Here is a 24,742-nt window from a genome sequence, read left to right on the forward strand (position 1 = left end):
CTTTTAAGTCCACCCAACTTCTGCCATACGCTGACGATATCGACATCATGGGAAGAACGACCCTAGACGCACAAACTGCCTTCATCCAGATCAAGCAGGCGGCGCGAGATTTTGGGCTGCATATCAATGCACGCAATGTCAGTACCAAAAACCAAGCAACCAACAACATTAAACCGGACTGGTCCAACGGGAAGAATAAAGATAGGACACTACAATTTTGATACCGTTGAAAATTTCTCCTATCTATGGTCGAAAATCACAACCACGCTGTTGGCAGCCAACAGAGCCTATTTCAGCTTACCAAAACTGTTCCACTCAAAACGTCTCACCATAAGGTAAAGCTCTTACTATACAAGACAATGATATTGTCAGTCCTCATATATTCCTCAGAGAATTCGGTTTTTAGCAAGAAAAATTAGCCAAGTTCAAGAGAAGAATTTTTGGCCCCTTACATGAGGATGGACGATTCCGTAGCCTACATAACGACGAAATCTATGAGTGGTACCATGACCGTCAGGTTGTGGATAAAACCCGGCTCAATAAGTTGCGGTGGACGGGTCACTTAATCCGTATGGATGAGGATGATCGAGCCCGAGAAGTCTATAAGGGCAATATCTACGGTAGAAAAAGAAGACGAGGCAGACTCTGCTTGAGATGGATGGAGGCATAGGCCAGGACCCCAAGCAGCTTTTAGGGATATCAAATTGTTGGCCCTCGGCGCAAAATCGGGATGTCTGAAGTTATTAAGGCAGGCCTAGGCCGGGTACCAGTTGTTTGGCCGTTGATGATGATGATGGAGATGAAAGAATTTATGTGCAATAAGCAAATTGGATAATCGCGTAAGATTTTGTTTACGCTCCCTTCCGAGAAAAAATCAACGTCGAAAACGAGGCGATAAGAAAAACAATCACCAATCACTATATGATTTCATTTTATTATAATAAAATTGAAAGTATTAAATTAAACACTGAATCATTTCAGTTTTCAACACAGTATACATGCTTAAAAAAACCAAGTGTCCAAACGCAAACTTTTCCTCGCACTACGAAGCAAAATACGCAAGAGGTTCCTAAAAATGGTTAAATACAAAACATCCTAACTTAAAACATTATTCCAATGCAATAGTATGGCTTAGTTAAAACTGATTATATTCCGTTAGACTATAGATAGCAATTTTAAATTTATTAAAATTCACAGAGATATTCTAAAAGTATTTATTTATCCAAAGAGTTCCTCCTATTTGCATATCACGCATAACTATCCATCTGGAATTTTTCGTTTGTTATAATTATTGTTGCAATTTTTATCAATGCGTATAAAAATAATAAAAGTACATTGTCGCTACGATGACCTTATAAATCTTTTATATAATTTATCTCCATTTTGTTTTCTTTTATCCATATTTATTTTGTTTTCTTTTATAATCCTAAACATCTGTACAAACATTTTAAATATGCTCATATCAACTTAAATAGTTTACGTTGTTATCTACATATATTTGCTTGCATTCTACTATCTACTTATCGATTATTGTTTGACCTTAAGTTATTATCTATATATCCAGATATTCTTTTAAACAATCACTTAAGACGATAACCAGTTATATTTTGTTTAATAATTATTAAGAAATATGATAAAAACTGCACATTATAATTTGTGTCCGTATTTCATTTTGATTAGGTACATGTTTTATCAACGACAGTCTCCTTTGTATTCATATCATTATATCACGGGGTTGTTAGAAAGTCATCTGTAATTTTACATATGCACACTGAACACTGCCCGCCCAAGGACGTTCTGTGTAAGACTGCTGGCCACACGCGCTTATGAGGTCAAAGGTGATATGCCCATTTGGCGAGGATCTGTTGGCGCTGCAGACCCCAGCTCTAGATTTTTTATGAGTAGAGTCAACCAGTGTTTGGTTGACTTGTCCTCCTGCAGGCAAGCAGCGAACGTTGCATCACGTAATTGATCTGGAAGGCATTGCCTTAAAGCCTCACGAGCCCTGAAAAAAAAAATAAAAAAAAATCATCAAATTCGTGAAAACAGAATTTTTTTCTCAGTAAGCATTGACAACGTGATATTATGGATAGAAAAAATTTGGATGCATTGTTACAGTGCTAAGTACAATTGAGGCAAATCTAGCCCCAATCTGTTAGCGGATTTAAGAAGGTGTGAAAAAAATCAAATTGGGAGATTACCTCAAGCGAAATTTACACTTCTAAGGGATGAGATGATTCTGACCCGCGCAGCTCCCCCGAAGGAAATTTCAGAAGAATCAAAAGTGCATAATTAAACACAGAACAATTGTTTTAAGTGAACCACATCAGTCATTGAAATTAAGCAAGCAACAACCGAACGTTACTAGCTTAATACTAAAATAAGTCAGAGAGCTTGCTGAGAACTATATTCCTGGATTTTTCCATATTTCTTTTTCACCAATTCTTTCGACGAAGCGGAATTCACTAGTGGTGCTAGCAATTGAAAGAAGAAAGAAGCTGTGAAACACTACACTACATTACAGTATGCTGTAGGACGCAATGTGGTCAGCATTGCGCTCGCCCGGAATTACCCTGATTTGACTCAGATACTCATTCACAGCCGAGTCGACTGGCATCCAACATCCAGTCACGATGACAAATCCCTCTGCCACCAATGAACCAGATCTGAATCCCGAACTTCCGCTACGACAGCCCAGCGCTCTAACCACTTGAGTCATCCGGACACGCAGAAGAATATTTGTCGATATCAAGTAATGGATTTTCCGGTATAATTCAAATCGATTATCTGAAAGAAGGTAAAGCGCTTCAACTTTTAGGACAGTTTCAATAATGTTGTGGAAAAAACATCGACATTTGGCGAGGAAAATAAACAACACTCATCAGGACACACCTATGCTGTTACCACGACGCAATTTACGAATTAGGTTTCTTATCTATCGTATTCGCCTCATTTCGCGCCTATCGTGAAAGAATGGTGGAAGCTCACGCTTTAGAGCATAAAAAATAGAAAACATTGGACCAAGCTGAAATATATATTTGATACAAAAAAATACTTTTTGTCAGGGCCAGATACTTGTCACACAACCCTTAAAGTTTATTTGAAAAACAAATAAAGATAAATATTCAGAGATATGATTACACATTTATTGGCCAAGCACATAAAAACATAAGAAATGTCAAGCAATAACAAAATGTCCTCTTCAAGTTTGATAAAAAGTCAGACTTGGACAGGACAGAATAGCGCATTTCCATAAATTATCTAGGTTCCCAATAGCATCTCCAGGTACGGAAACGATGCTGAGCAGCTCAAGGGATGAAAGGAACATTTTGTCACAATGATTGATGATCGTGATAAAATGCTATTTCTTGTATAACATCTAGTAAAGGCTATTTGACGTCTTCTTTTTCTACTATAGATATATAAGGGGGACTTGCCGGGCTGGATCATCCTCACAAATGCAGATTAAGCGATTCGCCCATCGTAACCAGACGGTCGTGCTATCGCTCATATATTTCGTCGCTATATATGCTACGGAAACGGCCCACCATTTTGCAAAGAATTCTTTACTTTAACGCGGCTAACAGTTCGCATTTTTCTTGTTAACAACAAAAGTCTCCGAGGAATACATGATAACTGGCAAGTTCATTATCTTGTACAGTAAAAGCTTTGACGTTATGATGAGATGTTTCGAGTGACAGCCCAAACAACCGCTTGCGGATTTCGTTGTCGTGGCTGTTATCAGTTGTTATTTTCTAGATAGGAGAAATTATCAATGGTTTCAAGCTTTGGTGCTGACGATCATAGGCGGCCTTGAAGTCAATGAAAAGATGATGCAACTGATCGCCATTTTCCAACAGGTTTTCCATCGCTTGTCCCAGAGAGAAAATCTAACCTGCTACTGATTTGCCCGGAGTGAAACTTCTTTGGAGCCGATGATGTTTTGAGCGTATGGGGCTACCGGAAAATATAGTACTCAGCAACGTGATATGTGAATTGCTGCACTGCTTGATATCATCTTTTTTATGTATGGGACAGTTGACATTCGTGAGGTATGGATTGACTGTCCCTTGCCTTAGGCATAGCTGGTGATGTGCTTGATGTAATGGGTCGCCTACATATTTAACCAGTTCGGCCATAATTCTCCGAGCTCTCTGGTTGCCGTTCACCCCTTGGTAGGATATAGCACGTCAACCACATCTACGCTTCATCGATTATCTAAAATGCCCGTCAGCCCATTACTCCCCCAACTAGTACTACATGGAGGGAAGAGGATATCTAGAAAGCATGTAAATTGCTGAAACAATATGTGACCACTCAACGAAGTATAGCCATTAGCAAAGACAGCAAATGACTATAAAAGTGTTAAAGTTCACCAATTCATCGTGAGAGGTAGCTTCGCAGATTGCTCAATGCAACTATTATCTAGGTTTTCGATTAAAAGGACATAACTGGAAAAAGGTGAGTCGATAAGCCATCCATTAAGAATTCAGCGAAGCGAAAGTTGATATTGCGTAAATCGAGCCATCACGTCACATACCGACATAGGTCTAATGAGCTTGTAGCTTTGTGGCGCAACCGTGCTGATTGAACTGGTAAAAGCTTTTGGCAGGGCAGTCGGATAAATCAACCAATACCACGTTGACCGTCCGGTTAATAACGTTTCCAATAAGCTTCTGACAGTGATCTGTTGCCGGGGAGCATTCGGAAGAAACTAATAGTTGTTATCAGAGTGACATCGAGATCAAATGCAGATTGCTCCACATCAATGTCCTTACTTACTGCTCTAGGAGAATAGTATCTGAAAAATGGCCGGTACTGTTACTCCTCCAAGTGTTGTTAACAAACATATCTATCGTGTCTTCAAAATGCTGTGTCCCACAATTATTAACAAACCGGCTGTTTCTAGGCCATGGAGTAGAATCCTAAAGACTCCTGTCGCAGAACAGTAGAGTGCCGCCTTCTCAGGAAGAGTGTAAGCTTTTCAGTTTCTAGTTTTACCAATGTAACATAAAACAATTCCATAAACCTAACCTATTCAAACTAATCAATGACTAGCAGTTCTCTTATCTTATATGGATTCTTACCTGGGATTATCAGAAAGTCTTAAGTAACAACGAACTACATGCTTAAGAAGTCTTGTGGAAGGTTCCTTAGCTAATTGTATAACCATTTTACCCTGAAAGTAAAAATACGTATTTAGTCAATTTTTCACGAAGAAAGCAAGTTATGTGTAAAACTTACTAGTATAATGGCTACATGTGAGAAGCGTTCGTAGGTTTGGCAGATATATGACAGGCCACTGTCATCAAGCAAAATTTTCTGTAAAATGAATGTTGCAACGGTTTTGCTTAACTCTGAACCCGATTCCATAATTCTTAGACACAACGGAATGATTTCGGTTGTCAAGAGAAAAGTAATTACTTCTTGTTCATCAGTCTGCAAAATCAAGAATTTCAATTACAAAAAAATCGAATATGTGAAAAAGATATTACCTTCACAAGTGCTCCAATTACACCTAAACTTGTCAAACGTAAATATTCAAATGGACGCGTTTTCGATGTGGTATGTAGAAATGGATACAAAAATAATGGAATCTGAGCTTGTAAAAAGACAGTTCGTGTTTCTGGATGAGATGCGACACATTGTAGGAGGGCAAGAGCATTGCATACACGATTGGACTGATGTGCAGTTAGTGTGGCAGGATTTATAGATGGATAGATGTTGATGATTTCTTGTAGAAGCGCAGCCGTCGTGCCAAAGCTATGCCATAGCATGGGTGCAAGATCGGGGACTGTCTCTCGTTTCTTACTTAATTCTAATAATGCTGTTTCCCGTGTTTCGGGGTTGGAGAGCTCGTTTATCCATTGGAACACCTGCAAGTAGAATTTTCGTGAAACGTTAAACAAATTTCCAGAACTTTTACCAAATGATTCCTTTCAAAGGTAAATTTTTCCCTGCTACCTGGTCCACGAATCTCTAAATTACAGTTAATTCAAACGATTCAGGAGAACATAACGAACATATGTTTTGATTTTCGTCAAATCAAACTTTTGTCAAGCTTACAGATTTGCAAACAGATTTTATAGTTGTAATGTATTTGTGTTCCCAAAGATTTGGCAGGGTTAAAATTTTTCGAGCGTTAATTAAAGTTCCGATGCCAGGATATCTTTTCCTGGGGTCTATCTGAAACTAAGTAGCGCAGAATTAAAACACATAGCAAGGAACATACAGTGGTAGCACCTATGGGATATTGAATCACGATACCCTAAAGATTACACAAAAAACATTCATAACGAACGATATTTACAAAGTGTTTACCAACATGAAACCCACCAAAAACTGCCAAACATGTATTGTTTGCATTCAAGTCGCTGCCCGATAGCATAGCCTATGACAAAACGTTGTAACGTCTTAGAACACGTTTCGTGAAATTTAGCCGGAAACCCCCCTTAAGTTCATGCTAGAAGTTCAAAATTTGGCAATGGTATAAGGGATAACATATGGCGTAACCGTAAGTTCGAAAGAAATCCAACTATTATTAACAAAGTTATAGAAGGTGAAATTTTTAAATTTTATGAGAATTTCATGTATTCTAAAACGTATCAATTCGTCAATACCACAACAAGGTGAGCTCACATGAATGGGAGGTCGCAGGGGTAATAGGCAAAGTTTGTTTGCTGTTGTTTGTGTGAGGGTGAGCATAATATATGTAATATATTATATATCTTGCAGTTTGAAAAAAATATCTAGGAATATTTTGCATTTGTGTCATATATGAATGGAAAAATTCGAATGTGTAAGATGAACACAAAACCTTTATACCCGAAGCGCCGTATCTCGACTTGCGGCAGTTTAAGAGAACAATTACTGATTGAAACCTAACGTTGGGTATGGTCCTGCATATATTAAGAAATTGCTGTTTCGCTGTGGAAATAACACTCATAAAAAATATAAAGCCCTTCAAAATCTTCGCCTGGTGTGTGATGAGCTGAACAAATGTGCGGCAAAGTAAATGTTTGCTTATTACATGAGGAACCGTTCAAGTTTGCCCATGAGTCAATTCAACGTGAACAAACAAATAAAAATAGAAAATTATGGGAACCAATTATGCTATAAGTTTAGAAGAAAAGCTGAATCGATTCTTGAATGCAATAAAAGTAGAGGAGGTTGTTATCCCCAACTTTCTTCAGATACATATTCAATGTATTCTAAGGCGTAGATTGCATGTGATTCATACCAATAGAGTCACCCCTGATTTGGCTGACTTATCTATTCGCCACAATTTAAGATTAAGATAAAGGTAATATATCAACATTTTTACATTAAATGTTATCCATAGAATAGCAAAATGATGAAAATCCGAAATTCGACCGTATGAGACAATAGGATCAGTTTCAGAAACGACAAATTCATCAATGAACAATTCAAATTGATAACTAATAGTTATACAATATAATTATAATCTGCGAGTTTCTTAGAGCGCGAACACTTGCTACCTAGTCATCTTGGATAAACAAACATGCTCAAAGGGAATGAGAAATGCTCTCGATAGGTGCTACGCTTGCTGCTCTTCCGTTCTGTTAATAATATTATTATATTCATTTTGTCCCACTATATTAAAAACAATTGCAATTAACTTTTAAGACTTCACTAACCCTTTTGTAATATAAACATTAACATTTTGTGAATTGAAGTGGGTCAACTAAACATATAACCCGTTTCGCTCCAGCGCCTGCATTTCGTATCAGCACATTGAGCAAACCGACGAGGCTAGCACTGCTGGAGGCCATCAAAAATATGAGCAGCTATCTTATCCTGATCCTTTTCAATCTATACACCACCACTCTGCACTCCAGAATAAACCAGTAAGTTGAAATTGTTCAGTTTGCAAATGATGTCCTCATTATTGCGTCGAGGAAAACCAAAGAGCATTTCTACAACCTTTCGGAAGACTAAGGCAATGCGACTACTAAAGCTTTCTGATCAATCCTTGTGTTACCACCCGGGTACCCGGGTACCATCGACATACAATTTGTTAAATTACTTTCGTTCTTGGATCTTTACGATTGGGTCAATTTCCTACAGAATTATGCATTAAACAATTCTCTTTCATTTTTCAACTAAGAAAATTTTGAAAGTAAAATCATATAATCGATTCGGGGCACCCAGGTACCCTTATACAAAATTCATGTTATTCATATATTATATCATGATGCAAATGTGTTTCTAAGGAAGTCAACCGGTAAATTTCTAAAATATGGTAATATACTATTATTAACTTTATTTGTGCAGATATCGGAAAGAAATTTATTTTGAGGCCTAGATTTCATATATTTGCATCACTGTTTTTTTTTTTCAAACTTTTCGGTTGAGTAGGTTCTGCGAACGAGCCCTGTTTCACTTTTTGGGGCATACATGTTGTGCCCCTAGGTTTCACCCAATACCAGAAAAAAAGATCAATTTCGAAAAGTACTAATTGAGCCTTTCATTTGATACCCCAAATGACTATGTTCTGTGAAAAAACAATTTACGCCCTTCTTTCGCATGTATGGGGAGCCCCTCTTAAAATTCAACAAAAAATGGCGCCACTCACTGCATATAAATGGACACACAGACCACATGTTCTCACAAAATTTCTTAACAATCGGTTCGAATGCGAAAGTTGAATTGAATGTCAATTATTCTCGTTAATTATAACGTCAGCATCTTATTTGTATGGCTTAGCATGCGGTAAATTCGCTCGGAATTCATAAGTTGAAACAGCTATAACTTTGACACTAATAGCCAGATTTTCATGAAACTTGGCATGCATACGATACTGTCTTCTATGCCGGCGCGGTCAATTATTTTCGTTAATTATGTCGTTAGCAGTAAATTCGCGCAAAGTTGCTAAGTTTGAACTACTATATCTTTGGCCTTAATGGCCAGATGAAATTTGCCATGCATATGCAAGATATTGTAATCTATGCTGTTAGTTTGGTATTCCTAGGATGCACTAAAGGGGGGTTTATTAGTCCATTTCTAAAGTTGGTAATATACTATTAGTAAGTTTATTTGAGCAGACATTCAAATGGCACATATTTTGAGGCCTAGATTTTATCTAAGTGCACCACCCTGATTTTTTTCGGATTTGGATCGGGTAGTTTCCGAAAATGAGTTCTGTCTCACTTTAAGTCTATGCATTTTGGCTCGTTACTAACACATTTTACAATTCACGTCAAAACTAATATCAGTTTCAGAAAGTACTAACCGAGCCCTTTCATTTGATAGCCCCCCCCCCCAACTATATCCGGTGAAAAAAATTGTTAAATCCTCCTTTGCATGTATGGGGAGCCCCATTTAAACTCCACCTAAATTTATGTCACTCAATTGTTGGGAGAACGTCAGGTTGGTGAAGCAAATAGTCACTGAAATATGCATATTTGCAAAAATAATAATACCGCATATCGATTTTCCACATCTGTATTGCATTGATTCGAAACTAATAAAGTTTTTGGCGGTATTCATGGAAGCGTGGCCTCCACATCGAAGCTATAACCGAGACAGACTTCTACAAGTACCTAGGAATTCTGCTAGGAACCCATGCTCGAGTTGGTGATTCACTGGTTTATGCATTCGGAATATTGCCGTGGACGAAGACCGATCTGGAAAACGTCGTGCGGCGGATACGGACAACTATGTCCAAATTCCGAATGCATCATCCAAAGTCTGCCGTGGAGCGGATGGACCTGCCTCGTGACATCGGAGGTAGGGGCGTGGTTGACGTGGCGGCACAACATCATCGCCAAGTCGACTCGCTGCGCGCTTATTTTTACAGTAAAGAGCTGGCAAGTCCCTTGCATGTGGCTGTCTGTAAGGCAGACTGTGGGGTGACTCCTCTTAACTTAAAGGATGGATCTTCCAATCTTCTGAGTGGGGTGAAGTCGGACCAAGAATGGATCAATGAATCGAAGTCGAAGGCAATGCACGGTAAACACATGAATTGTCTTTGACAGCCATTTGGCGAACAGGCTGTGTGCTGGGGAGCTCTGTGCTGTCTATTAGGACCGGCAAGTTCTGACTGACCGCCATAATCTACATAACAAGCCTGACGTACTGTTAGTTGACAAGACGGGTCGCTCCGCATATATAAATGATGTTGCTATCCCCCATAACAGCAACATCGAGCGGAAATAGGTGAAAAGGGTGAACTATGTGCCAGTGGTTCGGGAAATCAAAGAAATTTGGCGTTTCGAGCTTGTGGTTGTAGCTCCCATAATATTGTACCTAAATCCCCCACGGCTTCCCTTGATGTCCTGGGACTTTCACACAGTTTGGTACAAGTACACCATTCTGCATACGTGCTCGATGTTGCGGGGAGTTCTCGACGGATTTTCCCATTAACCTAACACCGGCCACCAGCACCAGCGCCCCTTTAGTTTTTAAGTAGGTAGGATCGTCCGAGCATAAATGCTTGCCACTTAGTGCTAGTATTAGGTAAAATCCGGCATCTGCCGAGATTGTGACAACTCGGAAATAAATTAATGAAAGGAACGGGTATCCGGTCTAGGCCTGCCTTAATAAGGAACTCCAGACATCCCGGTTTTGCGCCGAGGTCCACCAATTCGATATCCCTAAAAGCTGTCTGGCGTCCTGACCCACGCCATCGCTCCATCTTAGGCAGGGTCTGCCTCGTCTTCTTTTTCTACCATAGATATTGCCCTTATAGACTTTCCGGGTGGGATCATCCACATCCATACGGATTAAGTGACCCGCCCACCGTAACCTATTGAGCCGGATTTTATCCACAACCGGACGGTCATGGTATCGCTCATAGATTTCGTCATTGTGTAGGCTACGGAATCGTCCATCCTCATGTAGGGGGCCAAAAATTCTTCGGAGGATTCTTCTCTCGAACGCGGCCAAGAGTTCGCAATTTTTTTTGCTAAGAACCCAAGTTTCCGAGGAATACATGAGGACTGGCAAGATCATAGTCTTGTACAGTAAGAGCTTTGACCCTATGGTGAGACGTTTCGAGCGGAACAGTCTTTGTAAGCTGAAATAGGCTCTGTTGGCTGACAACAACCGTGCGCGGATTTCATCATCGTAGTTGTTATCGGTTGTGATTTTCGACCCTAGATAGGAGAAATTGTCAACGGTCTCAAAGTTGTATTCTCCTATCCTTATTCTTCTTCGTGTTTGACCAGTGCGGTTTGATGTTGTTGGTTGATTCGTCTTCGGTGCTGACGTTGCCGCCATATATTTTATCTTGCCTTCATTGATGTGCAGCCCAAGATCTCGCGCCGCCTGCTCGATCTGGATGAAGGCAGTTTGAACGTCTCGGGTGGTTCTTCCCATGATGTCGATATCGTCAGCATAGGCCAGTAGTTGGGTGGACTGGAAGAGGATCGTACCTCTTTCATTTACCTCGGCATCACGGATCACTTTCTCGAGGGCCAGGTTAAAGAGGACGCATGATAACGCATCCCCTTGTCGTAGACCGTTGTTGATGTCGAATGGTCTTGAGAGTGATCCTGCTGCTTTTATCTGGCCTCGCACATTGGTCAGGGTCAGCCTAGTCAGTCTTATTAATTTCGTCGGGATACCGAATTCTCTCATGGCCGTGTACAGTTTTACCCTGGCTATGCTATCATAGGCGGCTTTAAAGTCGATGAACAGATGGTGCAACTGTTGTCCATATTCCAACAGTTTTTCCATCGCTTGTCGCAGAGAGAAAATCTGATTTGTTGCTGATTTGCCTGGAGTGAAGTCTCTTTGGTATGGGCCAATGATGTTCTGGGCGTATGGGGCTATCCGGTCTAGCAAGATAGTGGAGAATATCTTATAGATGGTACTCAGCAACGTGATACCTCTATAATTGCTGCACTGTGTGATATCTCCCTTTTTATGTATGAGACAGATAATGCCTCGTTGCCAATCGTCAGGCATTAACTCGCTGTCCCATACCTTGAGCACAAGTTGATGAACCGCTTGGTGTAACTGGTCGCCTCCCTATTTAACTAATTCGGCTGTAATTCCATCGGCTCCTGGCGACTTATGATTTTTTAACCGATGAATTGCACGGACTGTTTCTCCTAAACTTGGTGGTGGCAGTATTTGTCCGTCGTCTTCAGTTGGTGGGACCTCCAACTCGCCGATGTTCTGGTTGTTCAGTAGCTCATCGAAGTACTCAACCCATCGCTCTAATATGCCCATTCTGTCGGAAATCAGATTTCCCTCTTTGTCTCGGCAGGATGAGCATCGAGGTGTATAAGGTTTCATCCTGTTGACTTGTTGGTAAAACTTCCGCGCCTGGTGCGGTTGCTCCCTGTACTTTTCTAGTTCACAGACTTGTTGGTTCTCCCAGGCTTCCTTTTTCCGTCTGTGAAGTCGCTTCTCCACTCGACGGAGTTCGTGATAAATCTCTGCGCGTGCCCGCGTTCTTTGAAAAAGCAACATTACTCGGTATGCTTCATTCTTCCGTTCCGTTGCTAGCTTACATTCATCGTCAAACCAGCCGTTCCGACTCCTTTTGCGGCTGGGGCCAAGTATGTTTGTGGCCATATCCATGATAACGTTCTTCAGGTGATTGTCAAGATCATTTGTTAATGCTTCATCTCCAGGTCCTCTGTTGACTGCGGTTATTGCGGCATCCATTTCCCTCTTATAGGTATCGCGGAGGGTTGTGTTGTGGATGGCTTTAGTGTTCACTCTCACCTGATTGTCAGAGGGGATTCTAGGTGGTATTGTTATTCGAGCACGGAGCACCATGCCACCGAGATAGTGATCCGAGTCTATATTGGCCCCCCTATATGTTCTGACATTCATCAAGGCTGAGAGGTGGCGGCGTTCGATTAACACGTGGTCAATTTGGTTGAAAGTGGTCCCGTCTGGAGAGGCCCACGTATGTTTGTGGACCGCTTTCCGCACAAACCAGGCACTTCCAACAACCATTTCGTGTGACCCTGCTAATTGAAAAGTCCGCAGTCCGTTATCATTTGTATTTTCGTGTAAGCTATGGGAGCCAACGTATCGCCTGAATACGGGCTCCTTCCCTACTTGGCTGTTAAAATCCCCAAGTATGATTTTGATATCATATCTGGGACAGGCTTCGAGGGTTCGTTCTACTGCCTCGTAGAAGGTATCCTTCTCCGACTCTGCAGTCTCCTCTGTAGGGGCGTGAACGTTGATGAGGCTTTTCTAAACTTGCCTCGCGAGCGCAGAGTGTATAGCCGTTCGCTTTCAAAGCCGATAACAGCAGGTTTCATTTTTTGGCTGACTAAGAAACCTACTCCGAGCACATGGTTTACTGGATGACCGCTATAATATATGGTGTAGTGGCTCTTCTCCAGGAAACCGGTCCCTGTCCATCGCATCTCTTGCAACGCTGTTATATCAGCCCTATATTGGGACAGGGTATCGGCTAGCTGCTCATCAGCTTCATCTCTGTACAGGGAGCGCACGTTCCATGAAAAAATGCGCAAATCGTTATTCCGTGTTCGTTGCCGGGTCCGTCGTTTTAAAATCCGTCCTGTCCGAGGCTGCTGTTGTGGCTTCGTAACAAGTTGTTTTCCGTGTAGGGTTGTCAACCCTACCCAACCCCCAACCTGGAGGACCAGTTGGTACAATTTGTCCCGTTTTTAGGCGCGGGAGACTCGCCTTCATCCTTCTCCGTCTGCAGCTTTTCGTTAAGAAAGAGCTCCCAGCGGTCACCACGTGGAGGTGGAGATAAGGTTTGGTAGTAGAGCTGTTGGTGTTGGTTCAGCAGGCATTTCCCAGGTTTTATGCTCCATCGTGGGTACCAATCCACGTTTCGCCCTGGGACCTATACTACCCTTTGACCAGAAGGGAAATATCAGAAAATGTGATTTTTCGGCTGCTAACATATTCATAGACACCTCTGTATATTTTGTATTCTTAAAGAATTACTTTTCAGCGAATTCGATGGATTTATCCAACTTCCCTGTTATAATTTTCCCTCGAGTAATTTGTTATCCCACCCATTTTCGACAATATTCATTATAATAGTGTAGGCTAAACCAAAAGAGACACACTTTTCGCTCTGACCCATTCGTTACAAAACATAAATGGGTGGATACTTAAGCTATCCTGTTGAAATTTGAAGAACCGTTGCTTCCGAATTTTAAGCAATTTCAATTCTAGTAGCCTTAGGTACCCCCTTACGTTCTTTGATAAATAATGAACTATTTGCGAGAATAGAAAGGAAAATCAGCAGAACCATCAATATTGAGCTCTTTTCTGTTGAGAAATAGTATTTCTTTCAATCCAAGGCAAGTGGACCTGACAAAACTCTAAACTTCGAACACCCGCTGATGTATCCGCAAAACAATTTTTCTTTATTTTTTCGATTATATCGTGAACTGCAAAATTCGAGGCGATCTTCAAAATGTTCCGATGGAAAACGGTTGTTTTATTGTACCTTTCTTCTTCCCCCTCTCTCCTTAGATTTACATATTAACCATTCCACATTATTAAACCGCTTGCCATGACCAGTTTCTCAAAAGAAATCACCAACAATAGATTTTCCAAGGTCTTGCCAATATTCGCTTACAATCCCGATAATGCTCAAAGCTACTATTGCCAAAATGTACAGGACAGCGTTGGCGCGTGATTATCGAATCCGAAAACTTTCTCTGATGGATGAAATTCTCTGTACTTCATAATTATTTTATATAAAACCTGTAGGTTATATTAATGTAGACTCCCCGTTGAATACAACCTACACTATAAGCAAATAAGCAAAAACTCACAAGCGTGAAAGTATTTTATGACGGAGTGTTATGAACGAATTCTGGCAGGATGTTAACTTTTTCGTATTTTCAATCATACTTAGTATCCACTGCACACTGCACATTCCCGGAAATCACGAATAACTTTTTAAAGTGGAGCCACAAATTCCTCTTTCCCCGGGACTTCTATTGGATAATCATATGAGAAGCATAGGCTCCAGGACAAAAACAAAACTTATAAAATTATGATATACTAGCAAGGAAATAGCCAAAAATTCTGCGAGGCGTCTACTCGAGATTATCTTTTAACCACTTGAAAAGATCCTTCTTTAACCTCGTATTTCATTGGTTTTATGCGAAGCATCAGGGCTCCTGATATGCATTCTTGACAACATAGCAGAAGAACGAGTCTCTAATTCCTGCCACCCCTACGTTTTGCAGATTATCCGCAACAGAAAGTGCAAACCTAGCCACCTGTCCAGGGTCTTAAGGAAAGAATCCGAGCCGAGAATGAAAACCATGCAGGTCTCCCCCGAAATTGCAAAATTAGTCTTTAAAGACTACATTCCCGGACTCCCAAAGAGACTTTGGGCCCGGGGAGAAGGACCCTGTTCCACTTCTTCTCTACAGGCCTGTGCATACTCTAAGATAACGAAAAATAGGATCCTTACTGTATTGCCTGCAACATTCCCGCATTAAAGAAAAGAAGACAAAAATATGTGAGTTATAAGCGAAACTCCTACAAACATTACTGAGATTTTTCGTATTGTTTGGCAACCTTGAGCTGAGAAGCAACTATGAACAGACCATTCGCTAGCTCCTAGCTTTGACATTTTTTCAATCAAAGAGACTTTGAATTGTTCGCTCAATTCGAGCAAAATTTCGGAAGGCGTTCCTGGCAATCAATTTGCCTTTTATTCAATATAAACAGACACCGCTTTGCGTACATCCGAAGGAGGGCTCAGTCGCCATTTTAATAACTTTAAAAGTAGTTCTTGCCGGGGACCATACTAAAACCTTTGACAATTTTCCGTTCGAATACGCAACAAAACCAAAAATAAATACTCATGAATGCATTCACCATATCTTCGTGGCCATACTTGACCCTATTTTCTTCCGAACGTTCACAAAGTCGGTCTCACCACCAACGCGACCGTCACCCTTTCTTTACCTGAAACCAAGCAGGCTTCCAGGCCCTACCATTTGCAGAGTCCTCCGAGCTCTCAATTATTACCTTTTCACTTTCAGCCGTCGACGAATTAAGATTTGCTGGACTCGGCTGCGTGCTCATGATCAATCCTGTCCTCCAAAATGTCTAAAAACTTGTAAACAGGGGCACAGTGAGTGGAGTAGAAACGCCTTTTCCGTCACGTATTCTTTCCTAGTAGCAAGCCCAAACCACAATTTTCAAGCACGAACACGTAAAATACCGGAAGAATTCTCAATTACCGACCGATGAAAATCGATTCCTTGTCCACAAAGCGATTTCCCTCAAAACTTTTTCACTTCACACCTTTCAACTTCACAGTTTGCTATTACGTCGCACAAGCACTTTTCACACACTTTGCTGTACTAAAAATTGCACGGCATTGCCTCACTCCACTTTTTGCCGGATTCCAGTGATCAATGACAGTTTGCTGCTACGATCACATGTTTAAAAGGGAACGCAACCAAAATCCTATCTATGCAGCCCAGCTGCCGTTTCCAACTTACGATCTAATACAGTTAATGTGCAAAATAGTTAGTTGCGCACAGCGTAGTTGCCATTATTTTATTAGCGAGATTACTGTTCACGGCTAAAGGAAAAGAAAAAATGTAAAGAGGGAACTGATAGGATAATAAAATTTGCAATAAATACCGGAGTAATGATGACAGGCGAAAATATTGAAGGAAAGTTTTGAAGTATTATCACAACGGATACTAGGTAGCACTCGATTGTATGTAGCAGTGCTGGAGATATCTAAAGCCACCCACAAACTAGAGGTAAGTAAGTAATGCATGTAATGTAGAAAAAGTGGCATCTTTCACCTTTTTAAAGTTTTGTGAATTATTAGAATCGATTCGATTTTCGTCTGTTGCATACGTTCACGATTTGTTCGGAAGCGGCAGACCCGATTGGCGCGAAATTTGGTTAGAACAGTGTCTTTCTGTGTCTCTTTATATGCAACGGGATAATTTTGCGTTCCGATTATGGCGCGGGGGCTCCCCGTATATGGGAAAGTATGGTGTACATTTCTTTTCCATAGAATGTGGTCATGTGTGATATAAAATGAAAGGGTTCGGTGTACTTTTTGAAAATGATCTTGCTTTAGATATTGTTTTTTACGCCTCAAAAAAATCCCATTCTAATATCCGTTCAAATGAAGTCAATAAAACCCTATACCATGTTTTAAAAATTTACTTGAAAACCCTCTTTAAGTTTGTTGTAGATGCACACAATTTTGCAATAATATATCTGATAAAATCAACAAACCTTTAGTACACCTCATGAGAGAATTACCAATTACTATACATTCATTACCAATTGGAGACACAGATACAAGGACCTACACCACAAATCATTCTATTACATTTCCAACTGCTGAGACCAGTTTGCTATTCGCAAATTAAAAATATCAGCACCAGATTCAAGCCAATAGTCTGAAATACACTACAGTGTCTTGCACGTATAAAAGACGAAAGTGTTCTTTGTCCCTGTAAACTATTGAAAAATTTCTGTAAAACGCTTTCAGCTGAAAACCATTTACTAAATGTGTTAATTTTTAATTACGAGCTAACCCTTTTTCAGGCAAAGGCTTAAGAAGAAGAAGAAGAAAAGGATAATTACTAATTTCATATACACACCGGATAAAATTATCAAATACTCAAACCACTGAATTCTGTCAGATCACAAAGGTTAAAGGTTTTTCGCGAATCGTTAGAACTTAGATGGTGGCCAGATGATATTTGAGAGATGTTAGCCCTTTTTTACTTTTCAAGGTTTCCAGTGAAACCAAACTCACGACATATGTGTATGTTAACAAAATTTGTGGGTAGTGTCTCATACAGATGAGTGTAGGTATATATAGCTCCCTTAGTGCCAGCGGTATTCAACTAACGTACTTATACATATATATGTACATATGTAAGCTTCGGCACTTGGAGTAAAGTGGAAATATTCAAATAGCTGTTCGCAATTTAGGTATGTGCGTGCATATATATATGTAAGCATCAGTATAGGGTAATATGCAATGTTTTTTTTGTTTAGGATGAGCATAATGTTTATGGCTTCAATATGTACATACATAGGCCGTCTTCTTTTTCTTCAGCCTTTGTCCCATTGACAAGCAGGGTCGGCTCGTCTTGATCGGTTTTGCCATTTGGATCTATCAAATGCCTGATCTGGATGCTATCTCGAGGCTTTTAAATTCCCATCCAGCATATCAAGCCACCGTTGTTTCGGCCTGCGATCGGTGCAACCCCATAACGGTCGCGGATATCCCCATTTCGAATGTAATCAAAACGTCGTTAAAAATTCAGTTTTATTTGTTGCATGAGGCGATCATTCCATTTTTGGACAAGTTGCTCAAGATAATTTTTGCTATTAGATTCTAGGAAAACATCATCTGCATAAAGCAGTGTATAGGGCGCTGGCCGTCCCGTGAGATGGTGTGGATAATAAGAACAAGGAGGAGTGGTGAGAGGGCGCTTCCTTGATTAACACCAACAGAGACACGAAGCGATTTTGATACACCCGCCATACTTCGAAGTTTACTTTTCGGATCGTGGTAGAGCAATTGAACCCAGTGCACGAGTTCGTCTTGTACTAAGTGTTGTCTTAAAGCATACCAGATGAGTTCGTGTGGCACACGGTCAAACGCTTTCACCAGATCCAGAAATGGAATGTAAGGATGGCGATGCTTCTCATGGCGTTTCTCCACGAGTAACCGCGCAGCGTGTATTGCGTCAGTAGTTCCACAGTTTTTGACAAATCCGGCTTGATTCACACTATTTCAACGATTTCGCGAATGTGGTTGTCAAGAATGCGTTCAAAAATCTTCGTGGTATGGGAAAGTAACCGAATCGGACGGTAATTTGAACATTCTGCTGGACTACCTTTCTTTTTCCATATTGGAACAATAGTGCTTTCTTGTCAGTCAGGTGGCCTTCTACCTTCCCGAATAACCCGATAAAAGAATTCACTGAGCCACAGTGTTGGGTCCCAGCTCTTCGCTTTCCAGAGCTCAGGTGCCATGTCGTCAGGTCCTGTGGCTTCCCTCGAAGAGGATGAGCAAATTCTTCAGTTGAAATCTATTCGAAGTATTCTCGCCATCTATCCGCTGTGGCTTGACGGTTGGTAAGCAGAGTACCGTTCTTGTCATTAGGGCAGCAGAAGTGTTCGATATCCTGTGTGCTTTTCTTTCGGCTTTTGGCAAGTCGCTGCAGATCTCTCTCGCCATTCTAAGTGTCCAGTTTATCGTAAAGATTTTGGTAATAGTCCGCTTGGGTGACAGTGACTGCTTTCTTTGCTTCCCGGTTGGCATCTTTATAACTTTGCCAATTGGGTAGAGGCATTTCTTTTCACGGACCTTCATTTCAACATCGTCATTCCAAAGCCAAGTACCTCGATGTACCGCTTACCTGGCTTGGTGACCCCAAGGGTTGCAGAGGCCGCTTTGTGGATCGTGTCTTTCATTTGGTTCTACGATTCTTCCACATTCGTAATGGTTGGTAATCGCGTAAGTGAGATCATTTCTTCTTTCTTCTCACGAAATCGCCACCATCTAATGCGCGACGGGCCAGTGCGTTCCTCACGCTGTTTTATTGCTGGCTTACTTCACAGAACGGCAATCAATGGCCGATGTTGAAGTGCGATGTCTGATTGGGAACGGCTTTGCAATCAATGGCAGTGGTAAAATGTCGACGTCTTATGAGAATATAGTCGATTTGCGTTTTAATGTTCCCATAATAAAATGTAGGAAGATGAGACAATCGTTTGATGAACCATGTATTCATAAGTACAAGGTCATGGGTTCCGCAAAATCGATTATACACTCGCCACCCTCTTGCGCGCTCCGAACCCGTTTCCCCCATCGCACCTATTATCGTCTGCCTTTTCCCCCAGATGACCATTAAGGTCGTCGGCAATGATGATATAGTCGTCAGCAGGCACGTGAAAAGAAATTCAGCTGGTTGATATAAACACTTTTAAAGACAAAAAACATATCGGTCTATAACATCAACGTGTTTTTTCGATCTTGGAAATGTTTCCTAGGATTGGATGGTGTGGACGAACAAACACAATATACCGTCCTATTTCTACATCACCGATTCAGGGGTGAATTGTCATTTCCGCGATATGATCATCGCCTATTTCCTGAAGCTTATTCATATTCCCGAAAAGAACTTTATTAGCCAATACCTAATGACTGTGGAAGATAATCGAATTGCCTCTCCAACTAGGCAAAAAAATTTTCACGAGTTACTCCTATAACAAGCGATTCAAGCAGGTAATGAACAACCAAATCAACAAACTGATTGAATTTCCGTAAGTATATAAACACTCATGTGCAAATCAAATATACTTTGAAAACCAGAGGTGAAATAGACAAAGCTCTGTTGGAATTTAAAAAAAAAAATTACCGTAGCCGTACAGCTCTCCACCCCATGCCCATGTATCACCAATCTTCCATCTCATCTTCATCTGTAGTATACCGCATAGTATACTACAGATGGTCCAACTAAAGCGCAAGTTGAGAAGACAATGACAGGCTCGTAGATCTACACACTTAAAAAAGCAATTCGCCAGAGCAAGTCGATCGCTCCATGAAACCCTTAAGGATCAACGGAAACAGGAGTTACGAAGTTGCTTAAGAGGTTTATCGCCTACTGTATCAACTGATTTCTCCCTGTGAAACGCTACAAGAAAGTTGAAGAGACCTGTTCAATGCGAATCGCCACTGAGACCAGCAGATGGCAGCTGCAAAAGGTATTCCTTCCCCACTTGCTGGAGATAGAGTCGAGATTTCCAAAAATATCCCTACCTACACCGAAGGGAAGCGTCTCATTTAGAGCCAAACAAGTTACTGAAGCCTTTAGAGAGCAAGTGGACCCAAAGAAAGCTCCAGGATACGACCTAATCACGAGAAAAGTATTGAAGTAACTTCCGGGTACCGTAATCGCTCACGTGACTCACATATTCAACGCAATTCTACGTCTCGCCTGTTTCCCTATGGCTTGGAAGGATTCAGAAGTTGCAACGATCCCTAAATGTAGGTTGCATCATACAGGCCTACAAGTCTGCTACCCTCTCAAAGGTGTTCAAAAATTACTAATTTCAAAAAAAAATCACCACATCTAGTAGAAAACTTATTTCTCAGTACCAGTTTGGCTTTCGAGAGAAGCATGGTACAATCCAAAAAGTGCATATGATCGTCTCTGAGATAAGAAGTCCACTGGAGAATAGAAAATATTGCTCAGCGGTCTTTTTGAATGTGACGCAAGCCTTCGACAAAGTGTGGCGCGATGGTTTGATTGTTAAAATAAAGAAACTACTTCCAGTACAGTTTCATCAAATTTTAGAATCTTTTCGCTTGGAGCGCAAATTCAGGGTGAAATAGATTACAGATGATACTACCATTTTAAGTATCCATACCAATCCTCCTCAAAAAACTTGCAAATCCACCGAAGACGAATTGAAAAGTGGTTTATAAAATGGAAAATTCGCGTAAACGAAACCAAGTGCTGCCACGTCACTTTCATCCTGAACCGGCAGAACTGTGCTAAGGTCTCACTGAATGGTGTAACGATCCCTCAACAGAATCATATAAAGTATCTCGGTTTGCACCCGGATAGACGACTAACGTAGAGAAAACATATTGAGACAAAGGCAAATGAAGCTGAGAACAAAAATATGTATTGGCTTCTAAATAAAAACTCTATGGTGGGACTCGAATACAAACGCCTACTCTGCATGCCAATGTGGGCAGTTGTGACTCAGCTGTGAGTGAGTACCTGAGTCAAATCAGGGTAATAATTTCGGGCGAGCGTAATGCTGACCACATTGCCTCCTATAGGGTATTCTGTAGTGTACCGGTACGGTCTTAAACGAAGTTCTTTAACACACTTCAAGGACCTGATCTAATATGGGTTGTTGTGCCAACGATTATTATTTCCGAGTTATCACAATCTCGGCAGATACCGGATTTTACCTAATACTAGCACTAAGTGCCAAGCATTTAGACTCGAACGATCCTACCTACTTAAAAACTAAAGGGGTGCTGGTGGTAGCGGCCGGTGCTAGGTCAATGGGAGAATCCGTCGAGTACTCCCCGCAACATTGAGCACGTATGCAGAATGGTGTACTTCTGCATGGTTTGAACCAGACTGTGCGAAAGTCCCAGGACATTAAGGGAAGCCGTGAGGGATTTAGATACAATACCTGTAGCTGACAATATTATGGGAACTACAACCACCCGCTCCTTGATTTCCTGAGCCAATGGCTCACAGTTCACCTTCTTCTCTATGTATTTCCGCCCAATATTGCTATTATGGGGGATAGAAACATCAACAATATACGCAGAGCGACCCATCTTGTCAACTAACAGTACGTCAGGTTTGTTGTGTAGGGTATGGCGATCAGTCAGAACTTGCCGGTCCCAATACATGCTGTAAGCAGAACTATCAAGTACTACTTGCGGCTCATATCGGTAAACCGGACATATTCCCGTGATCAGCCCATGGTGTATGCAAGGTTTTTATGGATAACTTTACATACAGCATTATGCCTGGTGATGTATAGCACCGGTGCCATAATAGTACAGCCAGAAATGAGATGGTCCAACGTCTCTAACACCGAACCACACATTCTGCACTGGTCGTTCTCCACCCATTCTTTCATGATGAGCTTTTTATAAGCTAACATGAACCTCTCCGTCTCAGCAAAGAGCTCCCCAGCACACAGCCATCGGTTCGACAAATGCAAATCGACAAATGGCTGCCAAAGACAATTCCCGTGTTTACCGTTCATTGCCTTCGACTTCCATTCATCGATTCGCTCTTGGTCCGACTTCACCCCACTCAGAGGATTGAAAGATCGATCCTTTAAGTTAAGTGGAGTCAGTCCACAGTCTGCCTTACAGACACTCGCATACAAGGGACTCGCATACTCTTTGCTGTAAAAATAAGCACGCAGCGAGTCGACTTGGCGATGATTTTTTACCGCCACGTCAACCACGCCCCTACCCCCGATGTCACGAGGCATGTTAATCCGCTCCACGGCAGACTTTGGATGATGCATTCGGAATTTGGACATAGTTGTCCGTATTCGCCGCTGGACGTTTTCCAGATCGGTCTTCATCCAGGGCAATATTCCGAATGTATAAGCCAGCGAAGGGATAGTAAATACATTCAACGCGCTTATTTTATTCTTCCCCGAGAGATGCGATTATTATTATTAATTATTATTAATATTTCCATAGAAGATTGCAATGGACAACGTTATTATATGCCTCAAATATTGCTGGAAAATATTCTGGATTATATTTTGTCTCAGATGACGCTCATTATCCCAGGTGCAACACATTTTTAAGGTTTTGTGTAAACACAAAACCTTATTAAAATCGGTTTACTGTCTGTCATATCGGTCCGTCTGTCTGTCTTTTTTTTCATCAAATATAGTCATGTGGGGTATCAAATGAAAAGTATCGGTTAGTACTTTTCGAAGCTGGTCTTAGTTTTGACATCTGTTGAAAAGGTGGGGAGTGCGGGGGGTTGAAAGTGATCATTTTTTCAACGAACCCGTTCTCAGAAACTACTCAACCGAAAAATATGAAAAAAATCAGGAGGCTGCCACTATATGGTGCCTAGGCTCCGAAATACCGTTCATATCGATATCTGTTCAAATAAAGTTAATAATAGTACATTACTATAATTTTTAGTAATTGACAGGAAAACCCCCCTTAAGTTCACTCTAGAATCACAAAATGCCGCAATATAGGCTCCAGCATAGAGCATGATCCTGCCAAATTTGGTGAAAATCACACTATTACTAACAAAGTTATACTAGGTCAATACTGTCGCTTCTCTGCAAATTCAAGACTGAATGTCAATATCACTTGAAAGTGGAAATTTTCACATAATATATGCATATTTTACGTGCTTCATGCTAATGGGATAAATGCACACTCAAATCTTTTTATAAAAGAAATACACAAAACCTTTCATACCTGAAGCGTCTAGCTTCCGGTTTCCCGACTTGTTAATTTTAATTTGTGCAAAAATAGTACAGTTTTCTCAAGTTCGACGTATAGTGCCTAGGTACTTCTTCCGCTCCTTGGCAAGCTTCTCACATTCATATGCAGATTTGTAAATATAATAAGTGGACTTGGGATCTTTATCAAAATTGCAAGGACTGCAGGAGACAACTCTACACGGAGACCGAGAGCCACAATTAATGATCTAAATTAATTAATTTAATAAATTTATCTAATTTTTCATAATTTTGTTGACAGGACCTTCTGGATGGAGATTTTTGATTCGAAATGGCATGCATATCATAACGTACCGTTTAGATGAGGGGCTGTGAGTTAAGGAAAGCTGCTATTAAATCACAAAAAAATCGGACGAAAAATAAGTGCACAACTTGGACCTCGATGGGAGTTGCATGACCAAAATATCGCGCATAAGGGCCGGCATGAGTGCCGTGTGTGATGCAGTGCATTGGTGTGCGCCCACTTGGTTACGAACACATGGCTGCGAGTTGCTGCGAGCACGTGACAATATTTGTCATCACAATAGATGTTGCACAGCGGTTTATGGCTTCGCAAATCCCAGCGGAAACCATAGGCAAAGCTTCCTTAAAGATGCATTTCAGATTAATGGTGATGGATCTTAATGAAATCACTGAACGAATGATGCTTCAAAATCCCTCTACAGGAAGCTTGGTAGAAGCAAACATGCGCAACATTCTCCGCAATAGATTCATATTTACTTTCCTAGGAAATGAGGAGGAAATAAGTAGGTGCTGCTGA

At 40.9% G+C, this 24,742-nt stretch overlaps 1 protein-coding gene and 1 long non-coding RNA gene across 2 annotated transcripts; one reads left to right on the top strand and one right to left on the bottom strand.

Moving 5' to 3' along the window:
- Positions 1-1,200: 1,200 nt before the first annotated feature.
- Positions 1,201-16,309, bottom strand: LOC119653426 (CCR4-NOT transcription complex subunit 9). The gene is made up of 5 exons (XM_038058005.1): positions 15,967-16,309; positions 5,496-5,876; positions 5,245-5,439; positions 5,088-5,179; positions 1,201-2,005 (listed from the first exon to the last, which is right to left on the bottom strand). Exons 1-5 carry the CDS (start codon positions 16,021-16,023, stop codon positions 1,825-1,827), a joined length of 906 nt encoding a protein of 301 aa, XP_037913933.1. The 5' UTR covers positions 16,024-16,309; the 3' UTR covers positions 1,201-1,824.
- A 19-nt stretch (positions 16,310-16,328) lies between these two features.
- On the top strand, positions 16,329-24,330 carry LOC119653429. The gene is made up of 2 exons (XR_005249696.1): positions 16,329-16,715; positions 24,224-24,330. It is a non-coding gene; the product is annotated as an uncharacterized LOC119653429 (long non-coding RNA).
- The last annotated feature ends 412 nt before the right edge of the window (positions 24,331-24,742 follow it).

Source organism: Hermetia illucens, chromosome 4 (assembly GCF_905115235.1).
Source record: "Hermetia illucens chromosome 4, iHerIll2.2.curated.20191125, whole genome shotgun sequence".
Taxonomy (NCBI): domain Eukaryota; kingdom Metazoa; phylum Arthropoda; class Insecta; order Diptera; family Stratiomyidae; genus Hermetia; species Hermetia illucens.